Source organism: Natrix helvetica (genome assembly GCF_964273705.1).
Source record: "Natrix helvetica genome assembly, chromosome: 3".
NCBI classification, from domain to species: domain Eukaryota; kingdom Metazoa; phylum Chordata; class Lepidosauria; order Squamata; family Natricidae; genus Natrix; species Natrix helvetica.
Genome location: NC_138549.1, coordinates 84,128,877 through 84,153,166, shown reverse-complemented (window position 1 = coordinate 84,153,166; position 24,290 = coordinate 84,128,877). Strand labels below are relative to the sequence as shown.

Sequence of the window (24,290 nt, the reverse complement as noted above, 5' to 3'; positions counted from 1 at the left end):
TGTCTGGTCACATATTATAGGAGTCGAAGAGCCAAAACAAAGGCCCACAAAAGATCTTATCTGTAAAATGAAAGCTCGCACCTTACCATTCACTTTCAGCTTAGGCAGTTTTCCAAAGCCAGCATTGGGTGGTTTCTGAATCACAAGTAAAAAGGAAAAAAAGAGAAAAGTGTTTAAAAAAAAACTGCCGTCTGTCACAGCTCAGGAAACTCTTGTTTGACTTTGTGGTAGAAGCAGCAAGAGACTTTCTTTTGCTTCAAAGAACAGTAAAGGGAACATTCTTCTGTAGACATATTGATGAAGATCACCATTGCCAGATAACAACTTCAGTAACTTAAAGTGCTGTCCCGAAAGGAGAGGTGACTTAAGTTTCATGAGCCCCTGAATTAAAATTGGAAGTTGGAAAAGTTTCTCTATCCTGATTCCCCACATTTCGTGTCAGGTCATCTAAACTCCAAATAACTTCCTCCCTTCGCTAAAGAAGAAAAATTGCTGAGATATATTAAAATTACATTAGTTTGTTTTCCCTTACAATATCCATGTTGTTTTGTCACAATTAATATGTCTGCCCCATGGAATCTTCCAATTAAAGCACTCTCTCCAGCTGACTTCTTCCAAGTGTATCTTACTGATCCAGCCACCTGATATTAGTAATACAGGTAATCATTAACTTACAACAGTTTGTTTAGTGACTGTTTGAAGTTACCACACTGGAAAAAAGTGACTTATGACCGTTTTTCACACTTACAACCATTGTCACACGGTCACATGATCAAAATTCAGGCATTTGGCAACTGAATCATGATGGTTGAAGTGTCCCGGGGTCATGTGATTTCCTTTTGCAACCTTCTGACAAGCAAGTCAATGGAGAAGGCAGATTCACTTAAGAGTCATGTTACTAACTTAACAACTGTGGTGATTCACTTAACAACTGTGGCAAGAAAGGTTGTAAAATGGAGCAAAATTAACATCAGAAATCAGCAACAGAAATTTTGGGTTCCAGTGTGGTCGTAAGATAAGGACTACCTGTATTGTCTGAAGAATTACAAATTCATGACAACTAAAAGACATCAGTAGGCAAAAACTAATAAAATGAACTGGGAAGTCCTTATTCCATAGTTTGCCTTAGGGCTTCTGGCATTATTTACTAAAGACTGCGTAGTTCTAATTTTTAATTAGAGTATGCATTTCAGAAATAAATGTAATCTTGAACCACATTTAAATGCATTTATTCTTCTCTCCTTCTTATGGAGAAAAACCATCCCTCAGGACTGCTTTGGTCTTGGGTTCTGTGGTGTTTCGGCATGCTTTTTGAAGCTTGTAATGTGAGCATTATTTGATGCTAATAATTATTTAACAGTGTGATTTGCATTGCTGAATTCTCCCTATAGCCAAATGCAAAATGAAGCTTCTCGCATCCGACCAAGCTGTTTTTATTTCAGGAGACTATGGAATTCCTCGGTCTTGGAATTTCCCTTTGCAGCGATCTTATTGGTTTGGTTTAGGACACCCAAAGACTGAGCAAATAACAATTGACGATGGTGAGTTTTGCGGAAAAGTGATGTTCGGAAATATTTTGAGCCATTGACTCATTAAGAAGTGAACCCACCCTTGCCTTCATTTCCAAAAGTCATACAAAAGTTTAGACTCAGACATGTAGTGGGAATATTGGCAAGTGGCTTTGAACTCTTGGGTGGCCAGATACCAGGGGTGGGTTCCTGCCAGTTCTAACCTCTTTTATAGAAGAGGTTCCACAAATCTACAGTGCCATTTAGAACCAGTTCCAGCTCCCTCCCACCGCCCGTCTGCACATCATCAAGATGAAGAGCGAGAGGAGGAATTCTGGGAGTTGAAGTCTTAAAGCTGTCAAGTTTGAACACCCCTGGGGTTTTTTTTCTAAAGGATTAGGGGTACAAGGGTCTTGTAACTTGACAGCTTTAACACTTGCGTGCTTCAAATGCCAGAGTTTCTGAGCTAACATTTTGGTTGCTAAGCAAGAGCGTTGTTAAGTGAGTTTCACCACATTTTACAAGTTGGCCACACCCACCCAGTCACATGGCCGGCTAGCCACTCCCACCCAGTTACATGGCCAACAAGCCACTCCCACAAAGTAGGCCACACCTACAGAAGAGGTTCTAAAAAAATTTGAAACCCACCACTGCCGGATACTCTTAGCGTATTGCTGGATACAGTGTCAGTCTTCTATCACACTTTTTTCTGAATTCTGCTGAAATAAACAAGAAGCCTGCAAATCATGCTTTTCCTTTCCATTTGTCAGCAAATAGGACTATTGTGATAAGTGCTAAATTTATGAACACGACTTTGTTTTTAAGTTGACTGGTACCAGATTACCCAGAAATAAAAATGTCAAAATCTTAGGAAGCTTCTGGCATTTCCCTCACCTCAGAGATGAACCAAAATGTTAGATTGGGTAATGGATAGGCACAGAGAGGCTTAACGGTAACAACAGCTCTTTATTAAGTACAACAAGTGAGAACAATCCAGCGAAGGTTGAGTCTGACAGCAGCCCTTTTATAGGGAGCTGTCAGATCCTTCGACCAAGAGGTTTAAACTTCTGTTCCCGCCGGAACAGAGGACCTTGGTGGAAACCACTGTAGTTAGAACACGTATCTAACACCCCTCCCCTCTTGGATGGAACAATCCTACTTGTTACGTAGTCACGCAGGTAGGCAGGTTTTTGGGTAGCTCTGCCTGACCTGCGCAGTTCAGTAGGAGGGGTTTCCTTGGACAGGTGAGACAGACCTGTTTGCTCCGCAGCTCGGCTTGGTGGAAGCTCCTGGAACCTTTCACAGGCTGCGGCTGGAGCTTCTAGAGCCGGTTCGCTCGGAGCTCGCTGCGGGCCTGCAACAAAACCAGATAAGTTTCCCGGTACCCTCGGGCTTGAGCTGGCTGTGAAAGGAGTGAGTGTTTGCTCTGTTTGAGTAGAGCTTTTGCTAACTCATGCAGGAGTTACCTCTGGTTGTCTAAGAGTGGAGTTGGAGAGGCGGCCACGGAGTTGGTCAATATGCCTTCTCCAATTCCTACCGTTCTCGAGCTCTAGGAGGTAAGAGCGAGGGCCAGTGATGCCTATCACTGTGGCAGGAATCCACAAAGTTCCCCCAACGTAGTTGTGGACATATACCGAATCCCCTACGCTAAATGTCCGAATCTTGCTTGTGGAGTCTGGGGACGATGAGGCAGAATAATTGGGGTGTAGCCACTCTAAGTGGGACCTTAGCCAGAGGCCCATGAGAAACTTGAAGGGGCTTCTCCCAGTAGTGGCACTGGGTGTGATGTGCTGAATTAGCAAATAGTGGTCAACTTGTGTTTGCCAATCTCCCGGGCCCATCCTAGAGAGGGCCTCTTTTGCAGATCTCACCATTCTCTCCACCTGACCATTGGAGGCCTGATGGAATGGCCTGACCAGGGCATGCCTGATACCCTGAGCTGCTAGGAAGGTCTCAAATTGCATGGCCGTAGATTGGGGCCCGTTGTCAGAGACCAAGATGTCAGGCAAGCCGTGCGTGGAGAAAAGTCTCTGTAATACCTTGATGACCGCTTCTGCCATAGTGGAGGTCATCAGGACTATCTCTAACCATTTCGAGTAGGTGTCCACAACTATGAGAAATGTCTGGCCATGAACTGTGCCAGTAAAATCAATGTGCACCCTGCACATTGGTGCTTGAGGTCGCTCCCACTCCTTAGCAGGCGCCTCTGAGGGAGCTGGTCTGGACTCCTGGCACGGTGTGCAGGTAGCCACCCATTCTTCGATCTCCTTGTCCATGTTAGGCCACCACAGGTAACTCCTTGCCAAAGACTTCATCCTGACAATTCCAGGATGCCCTACGTGTAAAGCCTCTAATACTGCAATGCGCAGTTTGGATGGAACAACAACCCGGTTCCCCCACAATCAACAGCCCTTTACAACCGATAATCCATCGCGTTTGGCAAAATACATTTTGAAATCAGCCCCAACAGGCCCCTTGGGCCACCCCCTTTACACCCAGTTCAAAATTTGTTTGATGGTGGAGTCCTTAGCAGATTGACGGGCAACGTCACTGGACGAGACAGGCCCAGTCTCAAGGCAGTCAATGAGGAGGACTGGCATCTCGAGGGTAGGGTCAGTGAGAAGTTCAGGCAGCGGGAAGCGGTTTAGAGTGTCAGCGTGCCCCAAAGTGGAGCCTGTTGGGGCTATGTTGAGGTTAAAACTAAAGGAAATTGGAGTCCCCACATACTTACCCAGACCGGTGCCGAAAACGTCCTCAAACTCCTTAAAGATGACTTCAGCACCGTCGCCTTTCAAGGCGTTGATACCGGTCACCTCTAGGCCCAGGGCTTGGAACCAATTTAGCCCTAGGAAGCTCTGCAGGTTGCCAGTGACCACTGTCACTGGCAGTTTTCCACTGAACTGCTTGAACTTCACCTGGAAGGTGCCTTGGCCCATGATGGGGATCCGCTTTCCCTGGTAATCGCATAGGCAGATGTCAGGGGTGCAAAGATGCTGCTTCTTTAGGCTAGGGATAGCCTGCTTTTGGGTAGACCTTGGCATGATGGTCGGATGGAGAGTCCTCGATGAGGACTGTGACCTTCAGCTTTTTTGGCTGCCTGGTGCAGACTTGGCCGATTGACATATGGTAGGTGACTCTATTGGCACCCTCTGAGTGCCGTGGTGGCTTCTGCCAGGCCCCTTGGCTGGGCTTCTGTTGGCGGTTTGGTGCGCTTCTAGGCTGCCAGGCTGTGGCAGGGAATTCACTCTGGCACACCTTGGCGATGTGCTCCTTTCGCTCGCAGCACTGGCAGGTTGTGTCGCCGAAACGGCAAGCTGATCTGGCATGGTCTCCTCCGCAGCTAGTGCAAGGCGGGAGATGTGGTTTGAATTTGCGCGCAGGCTGGGCGCGGCTACTGCACATGTGGCAGCTGTCATCTTCTTCATCTTCTGAGCTTCGTGATGTACGGATGTACTCTTTCACGCGTCTTGTGGAGCGCCTTGGCGCTGCAGAGTCTCAGTAGATTTCAAGGTGTTAATTACTATCTTTAAAGCACTCCATGGCTCAGGACCTAGGTACTTGCGGGATCGCATCCTACCACACACTTCCCTGCGACCGATTCGCTCTCACAGGGAAGGACTCCTCCGGGTGCCATCCACTAAGCAATGCCAACGGGCGGCGCATAGGAGTAGAGCCTTCTCTGTGATGGGCCCAACCCTCTGGAATGACCTTCCCCCCGATATCAGAACCACCACCGACTTCCGCTCCTTTCGACAAAAACTGAAGACTCACCTGTTCCGTTTAGCCGGCCTGGCCCATTTATAGTTTTATTCTACCTCCTGGCAGATATTTTAATTGGGTATTTTTAGGGTATTTAAATATTGCTTTTAACTACTTTACTTCAGATATGTACAGTTTCTTATTGCCTCCTCTTTGTGTTTGTATTTTCTATTTATTGATGTGTTTTTATTTGACTGTACACCGCCCCGAGTCCCTTTGGGGAGAGGGGGCGGTATAAAAATCTAAATAAAAGTAAAGTAAAGTAAAGATTTGACGGCTGATTCGGACGTCCTGGCTTCATCTAAGGCAATCTGCAGAGTGAGGTTAGATTTAGCGAGTAACCTTCTCTGCAGGTTAATGTCCTGTACACCGCAAATTATACGGTCCAGAATCAGATCATCCAGGTCCTGGAATTCGCAGTACACTGCGGCCTTGAGGAGCGCCGCAACATACTCATTCATTGACTCGCCCTCCTTCTGGTTTCTGATGTTAAACTCATGCCGGCGAACATGCTTGGACGGCTTGGACAGCTTGGGCGCATAGTGGGTCCTCAGCGTCTGCTGAAGCACGGACCAGGCGACTGATTGTAGCGGTGTCGGCTCAGAGAGGTTTTTTGCTGTCTCAAACACTTCCCAGCCACAGTACCCAAGGAACATGTTCTTGTAGCCTTCAGAAAGGCCCATGAGGTCATTTGCCTCGAAGAAGCAGACAAATCGTAGCATGTACGAGTCCCAGTGCTCGATGACTGGATCATACAGAGTCGGTGGGGCATGCATGGCCATTTTGTGTTCTGAGGGCGTTTTGGAATCTGCCACTCAAAAATGGCTGCTCGAAGCCACGCTGAGCTCTGGGCTGGATGTACTTGCTGGATTTCTATGCTCTTTTCGGTTCGCCTAGTTGCCTTCCAATCCCACCTTCGTCGCCAGTGTTAGATTGGGTAATGGATAGGCACACACAGGCTTAGCAGTAACAACAGCTTTTTATTAAGTACAACAAGTGAGAACCATCCAGCGAAGATTGAGTCTGACAGCAGTCCTTTTATAGGGAGCTGTCAGACCCTTCGACCAAGAGGATTAAACCTCTATTCCCACCAGAACAGAGGACCTTGTGGAAACCACTGTAGTTAGAACAAGTATCTAACACAAAGTTTCCACACATTTTCAACATAGGCGCTACACCAGCTCAGCTGACAGGTTGGCGCCTGTCTTGGCATCAAACTTAGTACTTAAAAACATAAGTCACGCTCATAATTGCTGTATGGCAATTTTTAAAATCTTTTTCAAATTAGATGCTATCTGACTTCAACTTGAATCTGGGCGTCTCACAGCATAAACACCAGGGGTGCGCTACTACAGGTTCGCCCGGGTTTAGGAGAACCCATAGCTAATGTTATGACCGGTTTGGAGAACCTCCAAATCCACCCCGGATGGCTCCAGCCACCCTGCCTCATTCCTCCCACCCTGCCACACCCCTCCCAGGAGTCTCCACATGGCCTGTTTTGGATGCAAAGTAAGTGCAAGGCCTGTGTTGAGGTTCGAAAATGGGCCTTCTGGTAGGCCGGAAACTGGCCCATTTCCGGCCTCCAGGGGGCCTCTGGAGCCTGAGGGAAGCAGTTTTCGCCCTCCCAGAGGCTCAAGGAAAGCCTCCGGACCCTGGAGAAGGCAAAAACACCCCCCTTCCACTGTGGTGCAGGAGGCCACGTCCACCATGGCCACGCCCACTCAGCAACCGGGCAGAGAACCCATTGCTGACATTTTTGAAACCCACCCCTGATAAACACAATATAACAAATACGCAATCACAAGTAGAACATAAAACATACATGAGAAGATTTACTGTTTCTTTCTGTCTTCAACAACCATCATGAAATAGATGTCTGTATAAGTTACCTACAACTATTACTATTACTACTTCTATTTTTAGAGAGTAGTGAGGCCACCTGTAGCAAAAACATCCAAAAACAATTTAAGGTGGAGATCCTAACCTAATATTATATCTTCTCCCAGGGCTTTTTTTTTAAAGCCAGGTTTTAATGGCTTTTCTAAAACACGACAAGCTGGGGGCCGTTGGCTATTCTAAAGAGTAAGCTTGCAACAAAGGTCTGTGCTGAAAGCAGCTTCAAAGGGTTAGGCATTTCCTACATGGAGTTGCATAGATACAATTTGTAAATAATCAGACATTTTTTTATTTCTTAGCAGCGAAAGGTAATATGAAACATGCAAACAGATTGATATGTGACAATCTACGCACATTTTTTTCATCGTATGCAGAAACGATCTTTGGATAGAATATCATATTATTATTTTTTAAAAGAGCCAATAAAAATGTTTTATTGAAAAAGAAATAAAAATCCACAAGCAAATAATATTATTAAGATCAAATAATTATTTTGTGCCATTTTACTTGATAATAAATGACCTAACACAGAAGAGGAAAATAATGGGGAAAAGAAAGGAAAAAATATTGTTATTAATCCAGTAAATTTATGATACTGCACCTGAATTGGAGCTGCAGTTTAGGGTATTCTTTCTAGGTTTGCTTCCATTTAGTAACCATCCAGATTTTTGCAGTCCAGTTACACTAGACCTGTTAAAGTTGCCATTCTTGTCATGAACAGATGGGTTGACATCTGTTCAGGTAGATGGGTGGTATGGCTGTAAACTCCTTGAGAGTGATGCAATCCAGCTGCCCCTCCATCAAATAATCACAGTACTTTTTTTCAGCCCATTGATATGTTCAAGAAGAGCCTCCAGCTCATTTACATCCATGCATAAAACTCTGTCCTGTTCTCAAATTAAAGAGGCAAAATGTAACAAATATATTTTAAAAGAATGGTGGCTGGAATTGGCTGCCTAGTTTAATGAAAAGAAGGGCTAGAGTTGACATAATAGCAGTGTTCCAATAGCTCAGGGGTTGCTACAAAGAAGAGGGGGTCAAGCTATTCTCCAAAGCACCTGAAGTAGAACAAGAAGCAATGGGTGGAAACTAATCAAAGAGAGAAGCAACCTGGAACTAAGGAGGCATTTCCTGACAGTTAGAACAATTAATCAGTAGAACAACTTCCCTCCAGAAGTTGTGAATACTCCAACACTGGAAGTCTTTAAGAAGATGTTGGATAGCCATTTGTCGGAAATGGTATCGGGCAGAGATGGCGAATCTTTTTCTTACGGTGTGCCAAAATTGCCTGTGCGCACACACTCAATCCTCCTTGCCCACGTGCGCATGCGACCCCCCACGCGTGTGCGCACGAGCCCTCCCCAGACTCCGGAGGCTTTCCTGAAGCCTGTGGTGGGTGAAAACGGCCTTCTCCGGGCCCCCAGAGGCCCTCCGGAGGTTGGAAACAGATCATTTCCGAACTTCTGGTTGACCCGTTGAGGCCTTTTTTCGCCCTCCCCAGCCTCCGGAGGCTTTCCTAAAGTCTGGGGAGGGCAAAAACGGCTTCCCCTGGGCCCCAGGAAGGGCGAAAAATCAGCTGGCCAGTGCCTGCATGCGCATCAGAGCTGACGGCTGGCATGCCACTAAATATGTCTCTGCGTGCCACAGGTTCGTCATCACTGGCATAGGGTTTCCTGCTGAGCCAAGGGTTGAACTAGAAGACCTCCAAGGTCCCGTCCAACTCTGTTATTCTGTTAATTAAGAAAAACCTGACATTAATGCACAAGCATTTGGGGAGCTGCTGTATCACAAAGACAATATTTGTTCTTCATATGGTCATTCTACTCATCACTCTTACGCTTTGGCAGCCCCTCCAGGCTATTTGCATCCAATTCTTAGCAGTTGAAAGCTACTTCTGGACCAGCGGAGAGCTAATCCTCCATGCAAACACTGAAACCTCTCTCTCCATTTCCCCAGTCTTTCTACATGTTAGGGTCAGATAGAAAGAATGACAGAAAGAGGCAGCAGCGTTTTTCCTTTTCAGAGGAATTTTCCTTTTGTTGCATTCTCACCTGATTGTTGTTTTCCTACTGAACATATACTGGACATGCAAGAATGACAAAAGCAGTGGATATTTCTGTAGATCTCAACCCTGCAAAGCTTTTAAAATGATACTTCTTCCATAATGAGGATTTGGTATTGCTTCAGCATCCCAAATAGCTAGCTTTGCTTTTTATGTGTCTCTTAAATAAACATTGCCACACTATAAATTACTGAAAATAATTTAGGCATTTTTTTTATAAAGACATTGATGAGATAATGTGATATATTTTATTTATTAGCTAATTACTTAGAAATGTTGGTATTTTTTGAGTCTCTTTATGACTGGCACTACAAGATTGACTAAAACATAGTTGAAATGTCCTGCCCTTGAAAAACGGTGGAAAACTCAGGTGTAAAAAAATGTAGTTGTCCAGATTGTTGGATGGTGTGGTGGTCTTTAGATACCAATTACTGTTGATTCACATTTTATTACCCACTCCCATTTCCTAGGATTAAATAATATCTTCCTGAATATTAATCTGCCTGTGGTCTACTTAATTCCACAGAAGTTAGTTTAATATATATCTAAGATAGAATCTTTTTCTGTTCTGGTAGGAAAGTCAGAATTTTGGTACTAATTGCTGCTAAATTACAGGACTTGCACTACACAGGTAGTTCTTGACTTACAACAGTTCATTTAGTGACCATTCAAAGTTACAACATCACTGAAAAAAGGGTCTTATGACTCTTTTTCCACACTTAACGCCAGTTGCAGAATCCCCGTAGGCACGTGATTAAAATTCAGATGCTTGACAACCGATTCATATTTATGATGGTTGTGATGTCCTGGGATCATGTGATCATCTTTTGTGACCTTCTGACAAGCAAAGTCAATGGGTAAAGCAGACTCACTTAACAATCGTGTAACTAACTTAGCAATCGCAATGATTCACTTAAGAACTGTGGCAAGAAAGATTGTAAATTGGGACCAAGCTCAACAAATGTCTCACTTAACAACATAAATGTTGGGCTCCATCGTGGTTGTAAATTGAGGATTACCTGTAGTTTCAACATGTATCCTACCTCCAAATGGTAAATTGTCATAAATTGTGCCTCCACATTTCAGTAATAGGAGATGCCAGAAATAAATAAAGTAAGGGGCTCAAGGCTGCAAGGTTTTCATATATGTTTCATGCACATTTTAGTTTTATTTGATGTTGGGTTTTTTAAACTGTATAATGTGTTAATGTCTTCATAATTTAAATACCTTGGACTATAAAAAACAATAATAGCTTTTATTGTTGTCTTAAGACTTGGCTTTGGTTACCTTTAAATAACTTGATTCTTAATTAACTTGGAAAAAGATCCAGAGAAAGAAGGTGTCACTGACATAAAGGCTGAAGATGAAGAGGTGAGAAAAAACATGGCTGCTGAGCCTGTCCTGGGAGAGAACAAGACTGACAGCCTGAGGCAGGAGGATGGTAAAGAAAAGAAATGTAAACACAAAGGGAAAAAAGACTGCAAGGAGCAGGGGAAACCTGAGACAACAAAGGCAAAAGACAAAGATCACATTCCTAGTAAGAAGAGAGACCTAAGTGCAATAATCACAACTCTTTTTCTATTAAATAAACTTTAATGTATTTCCTTGTTGCTAGTCCTTTTGTTGTTCTATGCATTTGTGTGAATAGCTACAGGCAGTGATGGAAAAATAGAGGTTTTTTTAAAAAAAATTGCATAATGGAAGGGTCAAATCGAGCACTAAAAAGATTATTACTCGGTAGTTCATATTTGCTTGCAAGCCAATTTTTTTTTTTTAAAAAACAATTCTACGAGCACGAACATATCTCCAGGCCATTTGAGATTGTTGAGAGAAACATGTAATAAAGTTTTCCTGATCTTGGCTACATCTGGCGGGGAGGGGGGATTGTTTTTCTTCTTCCCATGCTTGTACTACTTATTTTTATCATTTAGAAAAAATCAGTAGTATAAGCATGTGAAGAAAAAAAGGCCACACTTTTGAGAATGACGATAGCTGGTTTTAAAATAAATGTTAGTAATAAAAGTCTACAGGTTGTAAAAACTGCACCATTTCTTCCATCTAATGGGTAGCTCAGCATTCATAGTGCTGCTTTAAATGATATTCAGCAATGTTCAAAAGATTACCTATTATTTGTAACTGTTATATTATTATTTTTGTTAGGCATTTACTAGATGTATATAATTAGTATATAGATCTGTTAGGCACAATTATGTATCTAATTGTGCCTAACAGATCTATACTGCTGAATAATAATAATGCAATAATAATGCAATGTCTGGCTGACTATGCAAACAAAATTAATATGTATAATACAGTTGATTAGCCCAGGTCCTTCAGAAGGATTCAATATGTGGGGGAAAAATGCCAAACCCAGTCTTAACATCTGACTTCCTATGTGACCACCATAACAATTTCAATTTATATGCAGCCCAATTCTTATATCAGTCCATATGGTTGGGGTCCCCTATGGCCCCAACCATATCTTGTATATTTCTTATATAAGATTGTGTATTTCTACTTTAAATTGAAATTACAGTTATAAGCATTAAGGTTTGTGTGCCCTGAGCCTGTTTTGTTTTAGCTGAGACGAGATTTCTACACCTGGTGATGAGATGGTCAACATTTGAAAAGCAAAGAAGAATCTCCTTGAAAGATTTGAAATAAACCAGATCCATTTTGGTTCATTGGGATTTCAGTTGTGATGATGGATGAACAAAAGCCGATAATCCTTCAAAAAGATCAGCCCTGTCAAAAAGCAAAGATCATTTTACCCAATCTCCTCCTCCTAGAGCCTTCTTATCAACTTTGAATGTCTTGCAAATTCTGAAAATGCTACAGAAGCTGGCTTACTTTGCCCTTGGTATAACTGTCTCATATTCTCCTTTTTCACTTTGGAGCTGTAAACAGCTTATATGATAAAGAAATTTCTGAAAACATACCTGAAAAGATTTGAAAAATATTCTCATTTAAATTTCTCTGACTTGTCTTGCTTATCTGTTTATTTTCTTATATCGAGACTGAAGAAAGCAGAATCCTAGAGAATTTTATTTATACACACATACGCACACATATACTATGCATATATTAAATGCATAGGATTTTGTGTAGGTATACTATTAATGTATATTAAGTGATCAATATAGATGACCGTTAAAAACTGATTTATTCATGTTGCATTTGCTCCATGGAATTTTTCTGGAATTTAAACATTATTTATGGTGCATTCAGCACAATACTTACTAGTGCAAGATGCACAAGACAAAGAGGGATTGGCAGAGTGCAATTTTATGCCAAACCAATACTTGTTTTAATTATAGTTTGTTGCATTAGTCATGGTGATTAATCATTATAACATAAGCCAAATCCAAGCAAATAACCTAGTAGTTTAATAGGAGATTATGCACTGAGATATTACATTATTTATATTACAAATCTTGATTTAATGTGCCTTAATTATTTTTATAGATATTAAATAGATTACATGAAATTGATTTAATACTAATCTTTTAGTTATTTCTATTAGATAATCCATCTGCCTTTTGCACAGAGAGATGATTATATTTCTATTGGAAGAAACAGAACAGTGGACTGCATAACATAGGCCTAAATTGAAAGAAACTGATTTGTTGTCCAATTAGAACTCATTTTGCAGTCCTAATTGCTAATTTGCCCCATAGTTCCTCCTCACAAATGTAAATTCTAGATTTTAGGCCAGATTGAAATACCTATTCTTTGTTCAAACCTTGAAACAGAAAGGTGCTGATACTCTTTTCTGACACCTGGAAGTTTCCTTTGGATTATACTCAACATCTAATGCCCATTCCTTGAAAACTAGATAGTCCATCACTTGTGCTGTTCCTTCATTTTTAATTGCATTGTTATGAAGCAGTATATGCTATTCTCCACCATCCCCTGGACCATCTTAGACCTTAACTTCAAATAGCTTTTTTGTTATAAAAGCGAAAGAGTCAATGAAAGTTCCAGCCAAGGGCTCAAGCAGGAGAATGGGATACCCTTAGAACAGGGATCAGAAACCCCGACTCTGGAGCCATATGTGGCTCTTTCATCCCTCTGCTGCGGCTCCCTGTCGCCGGTTGGCTCTGCAATTGATAGGGTTTTCAGTTAGGACAGGTAGAGGAAAAAGACTCTATGGTGTGGGAACAGGACTTCAGCTCCAGAATTGAATGGGGGGGGGCTTCTGGTTAGGACCTTTGTAGCTCTTTGAGTGTTTAAGGTTGCCGACCCCTGCCTTAGATGTAGCATCTCTAGACTCTTCTGATGCTACACGATCTTTACATAAATTTGCCACAAATCCTGGCACTACCATGAGGTAATTTGGATAATCCTAAATCAACAAATTCCAATTTACATCTTCACATATACCCAACGAGATTATTTACTTTAGAGGCTGTTTTTTTGGCTCAGAATGAAATAAAATACTTCCCAGGGTGACATTTAAAAGAACATTTTTATGAGCTCAGCATTTGGACAGCCAGGATGAAGTGCGACAAAAGGAAAACTGTAGCCTTGGGTCTACCCTGCTGAACAACAATGGTTTTCTCCCAGTAAGACCAAAAGGAAAGTGTTATTTTAAACTACAGAGCTTACACGCAGTCCCTTTTGTAGAAAAAAGAAAATCCATCTGGACAGATGTCTTGTTTTCATGCCAGGTTCCTAGATTATTACAGATCACCCCTGCTTTCTTCAAAGACTGATGCATCATAGCATCCCTTTTAAATTGCTCTGTGCAAAGGCTGTAGTTAAATGGCCTGTTATTCATTTGCAATTATTTAACACAGTCCAGGCAGGATATGTTTCTTTCTACATTGCTGCTTAGCTTTATCTATGCATTGAGGTTTGTTATTAAATTTGTTTGCCGCCCACCTTGTTGCAAAGCAATTTCATGATACTGGAAAATAAAAAGTCCAATGCCTATTCTCTCCCTATAACTTAAAAACTGCATTTGTAATTTCTGTAATTGTGCCCATAAACCTACTGACTGGGGCAACTTTGTTTTCCCTGTGATAGAGGTTACCCTTCTTTCCATTTATTAGCTGTGGAAATTTATTTGCACCAAATGAAACTATCCTATAATTTCTCTAAAGATTGGCTTTTAAGCCATATGACCTCTTTTTAAAAAATTCCATGTGGAAACGTAGCCACTATTAGTCCCACTTCTGAAGTTCTAACGTTTTATCTAAAATTACCTTCTAGTGATATCACCAAATTTGAAATACCCACTAAAGGAATTAAACAAACTAGACTCACCATTGAATATGCAGTGGCAAAACCAGAAGGACGATGACAGAATTCATAAACATTGTGTCAGTTCAAGTGATTGGTATTAGATGGTACTTTACTTGATAGTTACCGCAGGCACACACAAAACCAATCTGTGGGTCTTGTTTCATTTCCAGCTTAATGTAATACAGTAAGAATATACATGTATGCTGCTTTAGGATTCGTAATTCATTATACTTAAGTAATGTGGCCACTGATGTTCATAAATCACTTAGCTGTATGAGATTTGCAACCATGGAGCTTGCCTCTCATTTTTAAAATAGATTTTTCTTTGTTTCAAGCAAATCCATATTTTGAAGTGGAGCCCTCTGGTTTAAAGCCTGGCGTGAGCATCCAGAATTTGGTGAAGATCTACCCCAATTGTTCCAAGCCAGCAGTGGATGGAATGACAGTTACCTTCTACGAGGACCAAATCACGGCTTTCCTAGGCCACAATGGTGCTGGAAAGACAACCGTTATGTAAGTCAGTCTGGCTTTCAGGGAAAAAAGATTGATATGAAGCCAACAGTTAAGTCATTGGACTAGAATTGGAGGATCCTCAGCTGTGAAAGCTCAGTATGTGGCTTTGGCAAGCCACTTATCTTTCGTCTCACTCTACTTTAGAGTGTTGTTTTTGGGGAAATTGGAAGAGATCATTACTGTATGTATATTGTTTTGAACATAGGACAAAATAGACAGACTTAATGGTGGGTGCGCATCAGGCCAAGAAAGAATATTTGTGCATCTGATCTGCTGGATGTACATGCTTAGATTTCATTTAACATTCTGAAATAATCCATAGCTTCATAGGAAGATTGTGCTTGACTCCTATACAAAAGATGATAAAGCTGAGCATTATGTACTGAGCAAATTCATATAATAATGAAATGACAAATTTCATTAACTTTGCTTGTGATGATGGGGTTTAATTTTGCCAAGATCTTTCTGCTCTGATTGTACTTCCTGCTAATTTAACTTGCTTTCAAAGGCTTCCTCATTAGCTGACTTAAATTCTTCATTGACTCAAAAGGGAAATAACCTAAAATAGGCATCGCACTGAGTGTGCTCGGTTGAAAGCAAAAAAAAAAAAAAAGTGTAAATCCCACCAACAGTTGTGTTCAATGCCTTGTTTGTTATATTTAGCTACATTCCCCTCTAAACTTGTGTGAATGTCAGCTGACATTGATTCAGAATAGTCTTTTCAATCAAAAGCGCTTCTAAACAGCTGTTTGCCCAATGAGTCAAAATACATTTTGTTATTCTGTGTTTTAATTAATGTAGAACAATCAGGTTGGAAGGGACCTCGGAGGTCTTTCTCTTCAAAGAAAGCTTAAAGGATATAAATGGACATCTTCAGCTAGAAATAAATTATATTTGATCTTTTTGTAAAACTAAATGAAACAGATAGGATTCTTTGCACAAAGTTTTGAACCCAACCTGACCAGATTAGTCCAGGAGACCCGGTGCCTGTTGGCTCTTGAAGAGGTTGGCTTCACTTCGAACTTTGACCTGTCACACTGTGATGACCCGGGGCTGGGCACGGAAGCAACACCACCAGCACCACTCTGGTGCCCACTGTTATTTGGAGTCATCTTAAAGCAAGCTTACTAGACTTCTGGGCACTTGATTTCCTTCAACCACACATTTCTAAATCACAAGTGTGTGATTTATTGGAAACCTTCCAAGTAAACTCCTCTCTCTGTGTGTGAATGCCTGGCTGGACTGGTGCCTGTTTGATATTGCAGCCTAGCCTCCTTGCTTGATGATTTAAATGTTCAACCATATTCTAAATTTGCATAAGCATAAAGATACTTCCCTGGAGCTACCTGGAATTTAGACCCAGGAGCAAACCTTTCCAATGTAGATAGTACTTTGTCCCTAGGAATAGATCGATCCTGTTCTCCTGTCTCAAACATTGTGAATTATGATGTCAGTTTATCTACTTCAGCTACTCTCTGAAGTAAGAGGAGAAGAAAAAAAGATTATTCTAAAATAGGCAAGGTCCTGAGAGAAGGAAATGCCTAATAAATATGAAATAGAAGAAACAAACACAGATGTCTCTCTGGAAGAGCAACATTTTTCTGGGGTCAGGTCTTGCGCTCAAAGAGATGGAGAGTATTTTGTCTGGAAAAGCTGAAAAAGCAATGAAATCACAATGTTGATATGGCCTTTGGGCCTATGAGAGTTCCAGGTGCATTGTTTCTCAGGAGTCTGGACAAACATTTTTTTGGCTTTAATTTCCCAATGCCACTAGGTTTCTTCCTGAGGAATTTTGGTATACTGTGGCCAAGTCAACATTGCAAAAAAAAAACTGTGGACATTGCAGTACAGCTACATCTGTCAGTTTTCATAGGAACATAGAGATGAAAGTAGGTCATCTTGTCTCTGTCCTTGCTATTACAGTTGAGGAAATCTGCTTGTGCAACATCCTTAATAAGTAGCATCTATCTTTGCTAATAGTCTACCATATTCCAAGGTAGTCTGTACCACTCTGAAATTGCTCATTTCTTCCTAATGTTCTATCAAAATCAGGTCGTTTGAACCTGCTGCCTTAGATCGAAATTATTTATGCAACATTGAATAAATCTTCCCTGCCATTGGTATGACAGCCCTTCAAAGATTTGAGGAAGACAGAGTAACTTTAAACATTCTTCTGGTATTCTGAAATAAGATTTGTGGTTGGAGACTTCATTTTTTAATCTGGGCTAAGCATCTGCAGAGCTAAGTAGTCCTAGTTCCATGGATAATTTAAGGTTGGGAAACTTTTAAAGAAATGAAAATGCTTTTTAAAAAATGAAAAACATCATAAAAATGAAAGGTTTAATTAGGTCTGTATTGCTTCGCCAGTTCTCCCAATTAATGCCAGGCCATTCCCTCTTTTTAAAGCCCAGGTCAGACTATTTTCCTGGTTCAACACAGGGACAATAATTTTTAAAATACAGGGTAAGAAGAGAGTATGTATTTTTATTCTAAAAAAAACAAGCATATCATTAGAAGTCCTTTAGTATTAACAGGTTTTTTTTGCACATCCCATCTTGAACTTATTATATGGATATCACATTCAGCCTGTAGGAAGATGGCTTGGAATTTAAGATAATTGCTTTCCGGAAGGGAGGGAGGGAGAGGGGAGAGAGACAGAGAGAGAGGGAGGGAGGGAGATTAAAAGTGTTATCAAAAACATACTAATTTATTCATTTTTGCATGGTGTTCACTTCAGTGTCTCCAAAGATCTCAGGCGCCAGTTAATGGCATCTGTGATCTCCATTTATCTGAAATAATGGTAATAATAGCTGTAATTTAATTGTTATTTGTGATTATTATTATATTATTATCATGATTACTCATTATAAATCCAATATTCTTTATTCAAGTATTTGATTCCTTTTAATGGTCTTTTCTTTTGTCTAGGTCTATCATCATAGGTCTTTTCCCACCTACATCTGGAACAATATTGATTGATGGAATGGACAATCAAATACACATCGATTCCATCCAACAGAGTTTAGGCATGTGCCCCCAAAACAACATCTTGTTCAATCAGTAAGTGCTAATAGGAATGTAGTTTAAAGTTCTTTAAGGAGCCTTGGTTTTGTCAGTAAAATGCTATAAGATGCCACGATATTGATATAAGGGGCAGGTCACGATTATTCCCAGGACGTGTGGGGTCTGTCGATATTTTCTCAGCCCTTTTTCTAGTTTGTGCAGTATACAGATCCTCAATGGAAGGCAGTCTGATTGCGATTGTTGTTGTTTTTTCCTGCAGTCCTAACTATCTGTTGAAGCCTGTACCTAGCCTATTTGGTTCCTGTGCTAAACCAGACAGTTTCTACTTGTATTAAATAAAACTGATGTTGGCAAAATGCCACTTCAGTATTGGCACTCACTATTGTCTAATTCTAGTCTCCAGTCTAGATAGATCAAGACATGAAATGGCTCTCGATACCTGCAAAAGAGCTTCTCTATACCCTCAAATACTATTTCTGATGGATTATGTTCTCTCCTCTCTCATAATTAATGAAGCCCCTCCTTCCCTCTCCCCCTCCCCCTCTCTTTCAAATAAGGCACTTGGAGACATTGCTGCCCATACTGCATACCTATTTCTTTTGCCCCCCAAAACAAGGGTTTGAACGTTTTTGAAGAAATATGAAAAGCAACAAATGCAACGTTCTCATTTATTTATTCATTCGTTTAGTTTCCTTTCGTCAGCTAAAACTACCATGTTTTTTTCTTGAGCCTTACTGTTTCAGAACACATCCAGTTCTATGCCCAGCTGAAAGGAAGAAGCAAAGCAGAGGCAAAACTGGAAACGGAAAAGATCCTGGAAGACATTGGCCTACCACATAAAAGGAACGAAGAGGCTCAAAACCTGTCAGGTGTGAAAAAGTCAGAGAACCATAATTTGTCCAAAAGTTTACAATAATCTATTCTTGTTCTGTATTGAGACTCTGTATTTCTATCTTTATTTTTGCAAGACTTTCTGAGCATTTTATAAGAAAAATGTTGAATACACATATTAAATGAGAAATAAATTTCAGAGCAATGCTTTGCTTGTCCAATGGTAAAACCTAAACAAGAATCATATGGTATCTTGAACTATAGCATACTTCCTCTGGTCTAAACTTGTTAATAACATTAATCCATGCTTTCAAGTGCTAAAGTGACTATCTTTGAGTTTCTACTAGACTTTGTAAAGTTGACTTAAATAGTTGATGTGAATTCTCTTGTATGCTACCCAAAAGCAAACTGTCTCTATTAAAGTAGCCCTTTCTTGGATAAAAATGTATAACTATGTTTTAAGATTTCCTCCCCTCCACCATTTCCCTTATTTAGGTGGCATGCAACGGAAACTATCTATTGCCCTTTCTTTTGTGGGTGAAGCAAAAGTAGTAGTTCTAGATGAGCCTACATCTGGAGTGGATCCCTACTCCAGGCGCTCTATTTGGGATCTCCTTCTGAAATATCGCTCAGGTAATTTTATTTCAAAAACAGTAACTCTGGCTTTAAAACAACTTTATACGGTACTATATGAAGCATGAGTTACTTGATATAGTTTGGATATGTATGTATACTTGGTGTTGAGTTATGTTTTGTATTCTGCAGCTTCCCTTCCCTTCCCTCCTTCCCTCCTTCCCTTCCCTTCCCTTCCCTTCCCCTTCCTTCCTTCCTTCCTTCCTTCCTTCCATTCTCCCTCCCTCTCCTCCTCCTCTCCTCTTCCTTCTCTCCCTCCCTCCTCATCCTTCCATTCCTTCATCCCTCCCTCCCTCTCCTCCTCCCTCCCTCCCTCCCTTCCATCCTCCCTCCCTCTTTTCCTCCCCTCCCCTCCCTTGTTCCATCGCTCTCTTCCCTCCCTCTCTCCTCCTCCTTCCCTTCCTTTCCCTTCCTTCCTTCCACCCTCCCTCCCTCTCCTCCTCCTCTCCCCTCCCTCACTCCATTGTTCTCTTCCCTCCCTCTCTCCTCCTCCTTCCCTTCCTTTCCCTTCCTTCCACCCTCCCTCTCCTCCTCCTCTCCTCCTCCCTCTCTCCTCCTCCTTCCCTTCCTTTCCCTTCCTTCCATCCTCCCTCTCTCTCCTCCTCCTCTCCCTCCCTCCCCTCCCTCCTCCTCCTCTTTTTCTTCCTTCCTTCTTTCTTTCTCTTTCTTTCTTTCATCCTATCTTTATTATTTTTACAAATAACTAAAATCGGCAAACATATCCAACACACTTTTTCCTCTTATTCTCCCCACAACAACAACCTGAGGTGAGTTGGGCTAACCCTCTGTTATTGTCTATGTACCAATAATTATATTTTCCTTCTGAAAATAGTTTCCACATTAAAATGAAAAAAATAGCAGTCATGAAGTTCATGGACTTTATAGCGGTGTGTCAGTGCCCCCCCCCCCCATCCATTTCCAAATGCATTGAGTACTCTCTGGGAGCCATTAGTTTGTTTATTGGGATTAAAAATGACAAGATGACACACATTCTCCGCCAAAGGGGGAAGGTGAGAAATAACACCTGTCTCTAACATGCAACTTTACATATTTTGTCTTGCTTTATTGGTTGACAAGCCTTTGTAGTCCAGAACCTAAGGCTGTTAAGACATAACTAATTATATGTGGGCAGTGTTTTGACAGGTGCACCCGACCCTTTCCTCATTATTAACTAGTTACTCAACCACGGGGGGGGGGGGGAGAAACTATTATTTGGAAGAATAAAATTAATAGATAATCATTTTTCATTTAATAAAAGTGATGCTGGATTATTATCTAAAGTAATAGACACATTGAGCTGAAAAATGCCACAAAAATATTAGCTTCATTAGTTTCATTATGTCAATTACAATAGCTTGTAACTATCATAAAACTTTAATTATACTTTATTATTACTTCAGATTAATTTAGTGAAGTTATTACCCCTATGAATTTTTGAGTTTAGATAGCACCTGTCCACTTTTCCTGAACTGGACATTTATTGCTTAGTTAATTATACCTTTATATAAAAATAAATATATACTTAGGAATATATATATATATATATATGTATGTATGTATGTATGTATGTATGTATGTATGTATGTATGTATGTATGTATGTATTGTGTCACAACCCCTGGTAGGCCCAAATATGGGAGGGAACACACTGCTTCCCCTTTCTCTCCTTCGGCTCACTCCAGGAGACCACCCAGGCAGAAAACCATATTTTTAATGTTGCCTTTGTTCTATTTGTGTTGTATTTGTGCTGATAAATAAATAAAGGGAGACTAGAATAGATCTATTTCAAGCTATTCAAGCCAGCTGATGAGAGCTAAATAGCTTGAAATAGATCTATACTAGTCTCCCTTTATTTATTTATCAGCACAAATGCAACATGCACACACACGCACGCACGCGCACACACACACACACACACACACATATATATATATATATGCCACAAAAAATTCTGATTTAATTTTTATTGAATGCAAAAGTGTGTGTGTGTGTGTGTTTGTGTTACAACCCCTGGTATGCCCAAATATGGGAGGGAGCTCACTACTCCCCCTTTCTGTCCTTCGGCTCATTACAGAGGACCATCCAAGCAGAAAACCATATTTTTATTTTTAATGTTGCCTTTTTATATTTGTGTTGTATTTGTGCTGATAAATAAATAAAGGGAGACTAGTATAGATCCATTTCAACCTATTTAGGTCTCATCAGCTAGCCATACCCTTACTGGGAATCGAACCAGGGTTCTTTGCATATTAGGCCGATGTAATTGCCACTAAGCCACAGGCTCTCTTCCTTATCAGCTAGGCCAGGGAAATAGGTATGTATTTGTGTTACAACCCCTGGTATGCCCAAATACACCACAATACACACAAATATAAAAAGGCAACATTAAAAATAAAAATATGGTTTTCTGCTTGGATGGTCCTCCGTAATGAGCCGAAGGACAGAAAGGGGGAGTAGTGAGCTCCCTCCCATATTTGGGCATACCAAGGGTTGTAACACAAATACGTACCTATTTCCCTGGCCTAGCTGATAAGGAAGAGAGCCTGTGGCTTAGTGGCAATTACATCGGCCTAATATGCAATACAGCCCTGGTTCGATTCCCAGTAAGAGTATGGTTAGCTGATGAGACCTAAATAGGTTGAAATGGATCTATACTAGTCTTCCTTTATTTATTTATCAGCACAAATACAACATATAATATATATGTTATATTTGTGCTGATAAATAAATAAAGGGAGACTAGTATAGATCCATTTCAACCTATTTAGGTCTCATCAGCTATATATATCTTTTGCATTCAATAAATATTAAATCAGAATTTTTTAAAAGTATGAACAAAGTTACGAACTAGCAAAATCTGAAGTTCAGTCAACAATAAAGACCTTGCTCTGCTTATCCAAAGAAATAGCTCCAACTTGAAAGATTTTATTACAAATCAGTCATATGATTTTTGTCATGTGATCTACAGATCTTTGTATGATTGCAATAAGTCTGCCTTTTTTGTTTATAAATGATAAGTATTTTAAGTTTCCATTGACATCTACAAGCCAGAACTCTTTCCAGATCCAGCTGGAATGTTCAATTTTTTTTCAGTAAACCTTTTCTGCTGTGTTTCAGAACAGTGCAATGTCGATCTCTGCACAATCAGAATGTTATAGGGTGTTTAGGTCAGGGAACGCAATCCAAGGCAAAAATAGGTTGTAAAACTGGGGTGCAACCATGTGACCACTTACCATTGTAATTCCAGGATCAATTACAGTCCTAAGTGAAGGACTACCTAAGTCAAGGACCACCAACAATATGTTCTCAACATTTCTCATGGTGCCTTCTAGCATAAAAAGTTTGCCTACTCCTAATGTAGACATTTGAAGATTCAGAAGATGTGAACATTGCGTGTCATTCTCTTTGCCCCATCCTCTGAGATAGATTATCAGTATTTGAAGCATCATGAAGCATTCAGGGATAAAGGGTTCCTGTGTGCACATTCTGTACACTCCTCTGCATCAATCCCAGGTACAAATTTTGAATGCCCAAAGTATGCTTGACAGACCTGTTTTTTCCTCTCAGGCAGAACCATCATACTGTCTACCCATCACATGGATGAGGCAGATATCCTTGGAGATCGCATTGCCATCGTTTCCCGAGGAAAGCTGCACTGCTCAGGATCACCTGTTTTTTTAAAGAACTCCTTTGGATCAGGATTTTATCTCACCTTGGTTCGCAAGATGAAAAGCGTTGAAAATGGTCAAAAGGATGTAGTAAGTGGTTAGCACCATTTTTGCACAAATAGAATTTGTCCCCAGAGTGAATTCAGATATTGTGAGTGACTCCCTCATTACATATATTTTGTTCAGGGGGACAGAATCAAGCGGCACTACTAAATAACATCTCGGCTGGCCCTTAAATATCAATTATGCCATATTCCAGTGATGGCAAACCTATGGTACGCATGCCGGAAGTGGCACACAGAGCCATCTCTCCAAGCACGCCAGCCATCGCCTTTTGATGTTTCAGGTTCCCATGCACAATGTGTGCAGACCAGTTTGTCTTTGCGTGCATGGGAGCACCGGAAACTGGAAGAGCAGCTCCCTGGCGTGCGTGTGCGATCCTGGAAAACGGAGTTTCTGGTCTTCCCACGCATGTGTGCCGGGGAGATGCTCCTTCTGGATTCCAGTGCTCCCCTGCTTGCACACACTCCCATTTTGGCACTTAGTGCCGAAAAGGTTTGCCAGCACTACTATATTCTGTGCTATTTCTGTGACAAAAATGAACGTGAAGCAAAAGAATGAAAGAGCCATAGAACATTTCTTTATTTGTATCCTACCTTTATTATTTTTATATTATTTATAAATAACTAAGGCATTGATGTGGGAATCTTGGTTGATAGTGGTTGGCTAAGGAGGGGTAGTTGAAGACTTACATTGAAGCTGTAGAGCACAGGAACACACGTTGAAAGAGAAAGGAAGAGAAACAAAATAGGTAGATAAGTCACATAAAAGTAGGAGAGGATAGGTAACAGAACTGATAGATTGAACGGTTAAAGTATTAATTGCTTGTATAACTGCAGCATCATTAAAAACCAAATGTGTTTTGATAACTGCAGTACCTTGTATCTGGGTTTATCTTTGAATATGGTTCAAAAACTTGAATCACTCCAAACGTTTGCGACAGATATACTAACTGGGACTGGCTAATCATAATCACATGATGCAAGTATGTTTCCAGGCCCAGTTTGAGATTCAAGAGGTCCCACCCACAGAAATGAGGTAGAAGGCTACGTTGTGGGGTTCCACTTAAGCTCTTTCCAGGAAGGCATAG

At 40.9% G+C, this 24,290-nt stretch overlaps 1 protein-coding gene across 1 annotated transcript in view; it reads left to right on the top strand.

The window, feature by feature from the left end:
* The window catches only part of ABCA4 (ATP binding cassette subfamily A member 4), a gene marked incomplete at its 5' end in the record, with an annotated part of 130,766 nt that overhangs the window by 55,056 nt on the left and 51,420 nt on the right, over positions 1–24,290 (top strand). The window contains 7 exons of the mRNA XM_081946038.1: positions 1,443–1,541; positions 10,550–10,762; positions 14,808–14,985; positions 17,914–18,045; positions 18,739–18,878; positions 19,336–19,473; positions 23,040–23,230. Of these exons, the coding sequence (XP_081802164.1) occupies positions 1,443–1,541; positions 10,550–10,762; positions 14,808–14,985; positions 17,914–18,045; positions 18,739–18,878; positions 19,336–19,473; positions 23,040–23,230 (1,091 nt within the window). The remainder of the gene's footprint in view (positions 1–1,442; positions 1,542–10,549; positions 10,763–14,807; positions 14,986–17,913; positions 18,046–18,738; positions 18,879–19,335; positions 19,474–23,039; positions 23,231–24,290) is intronic.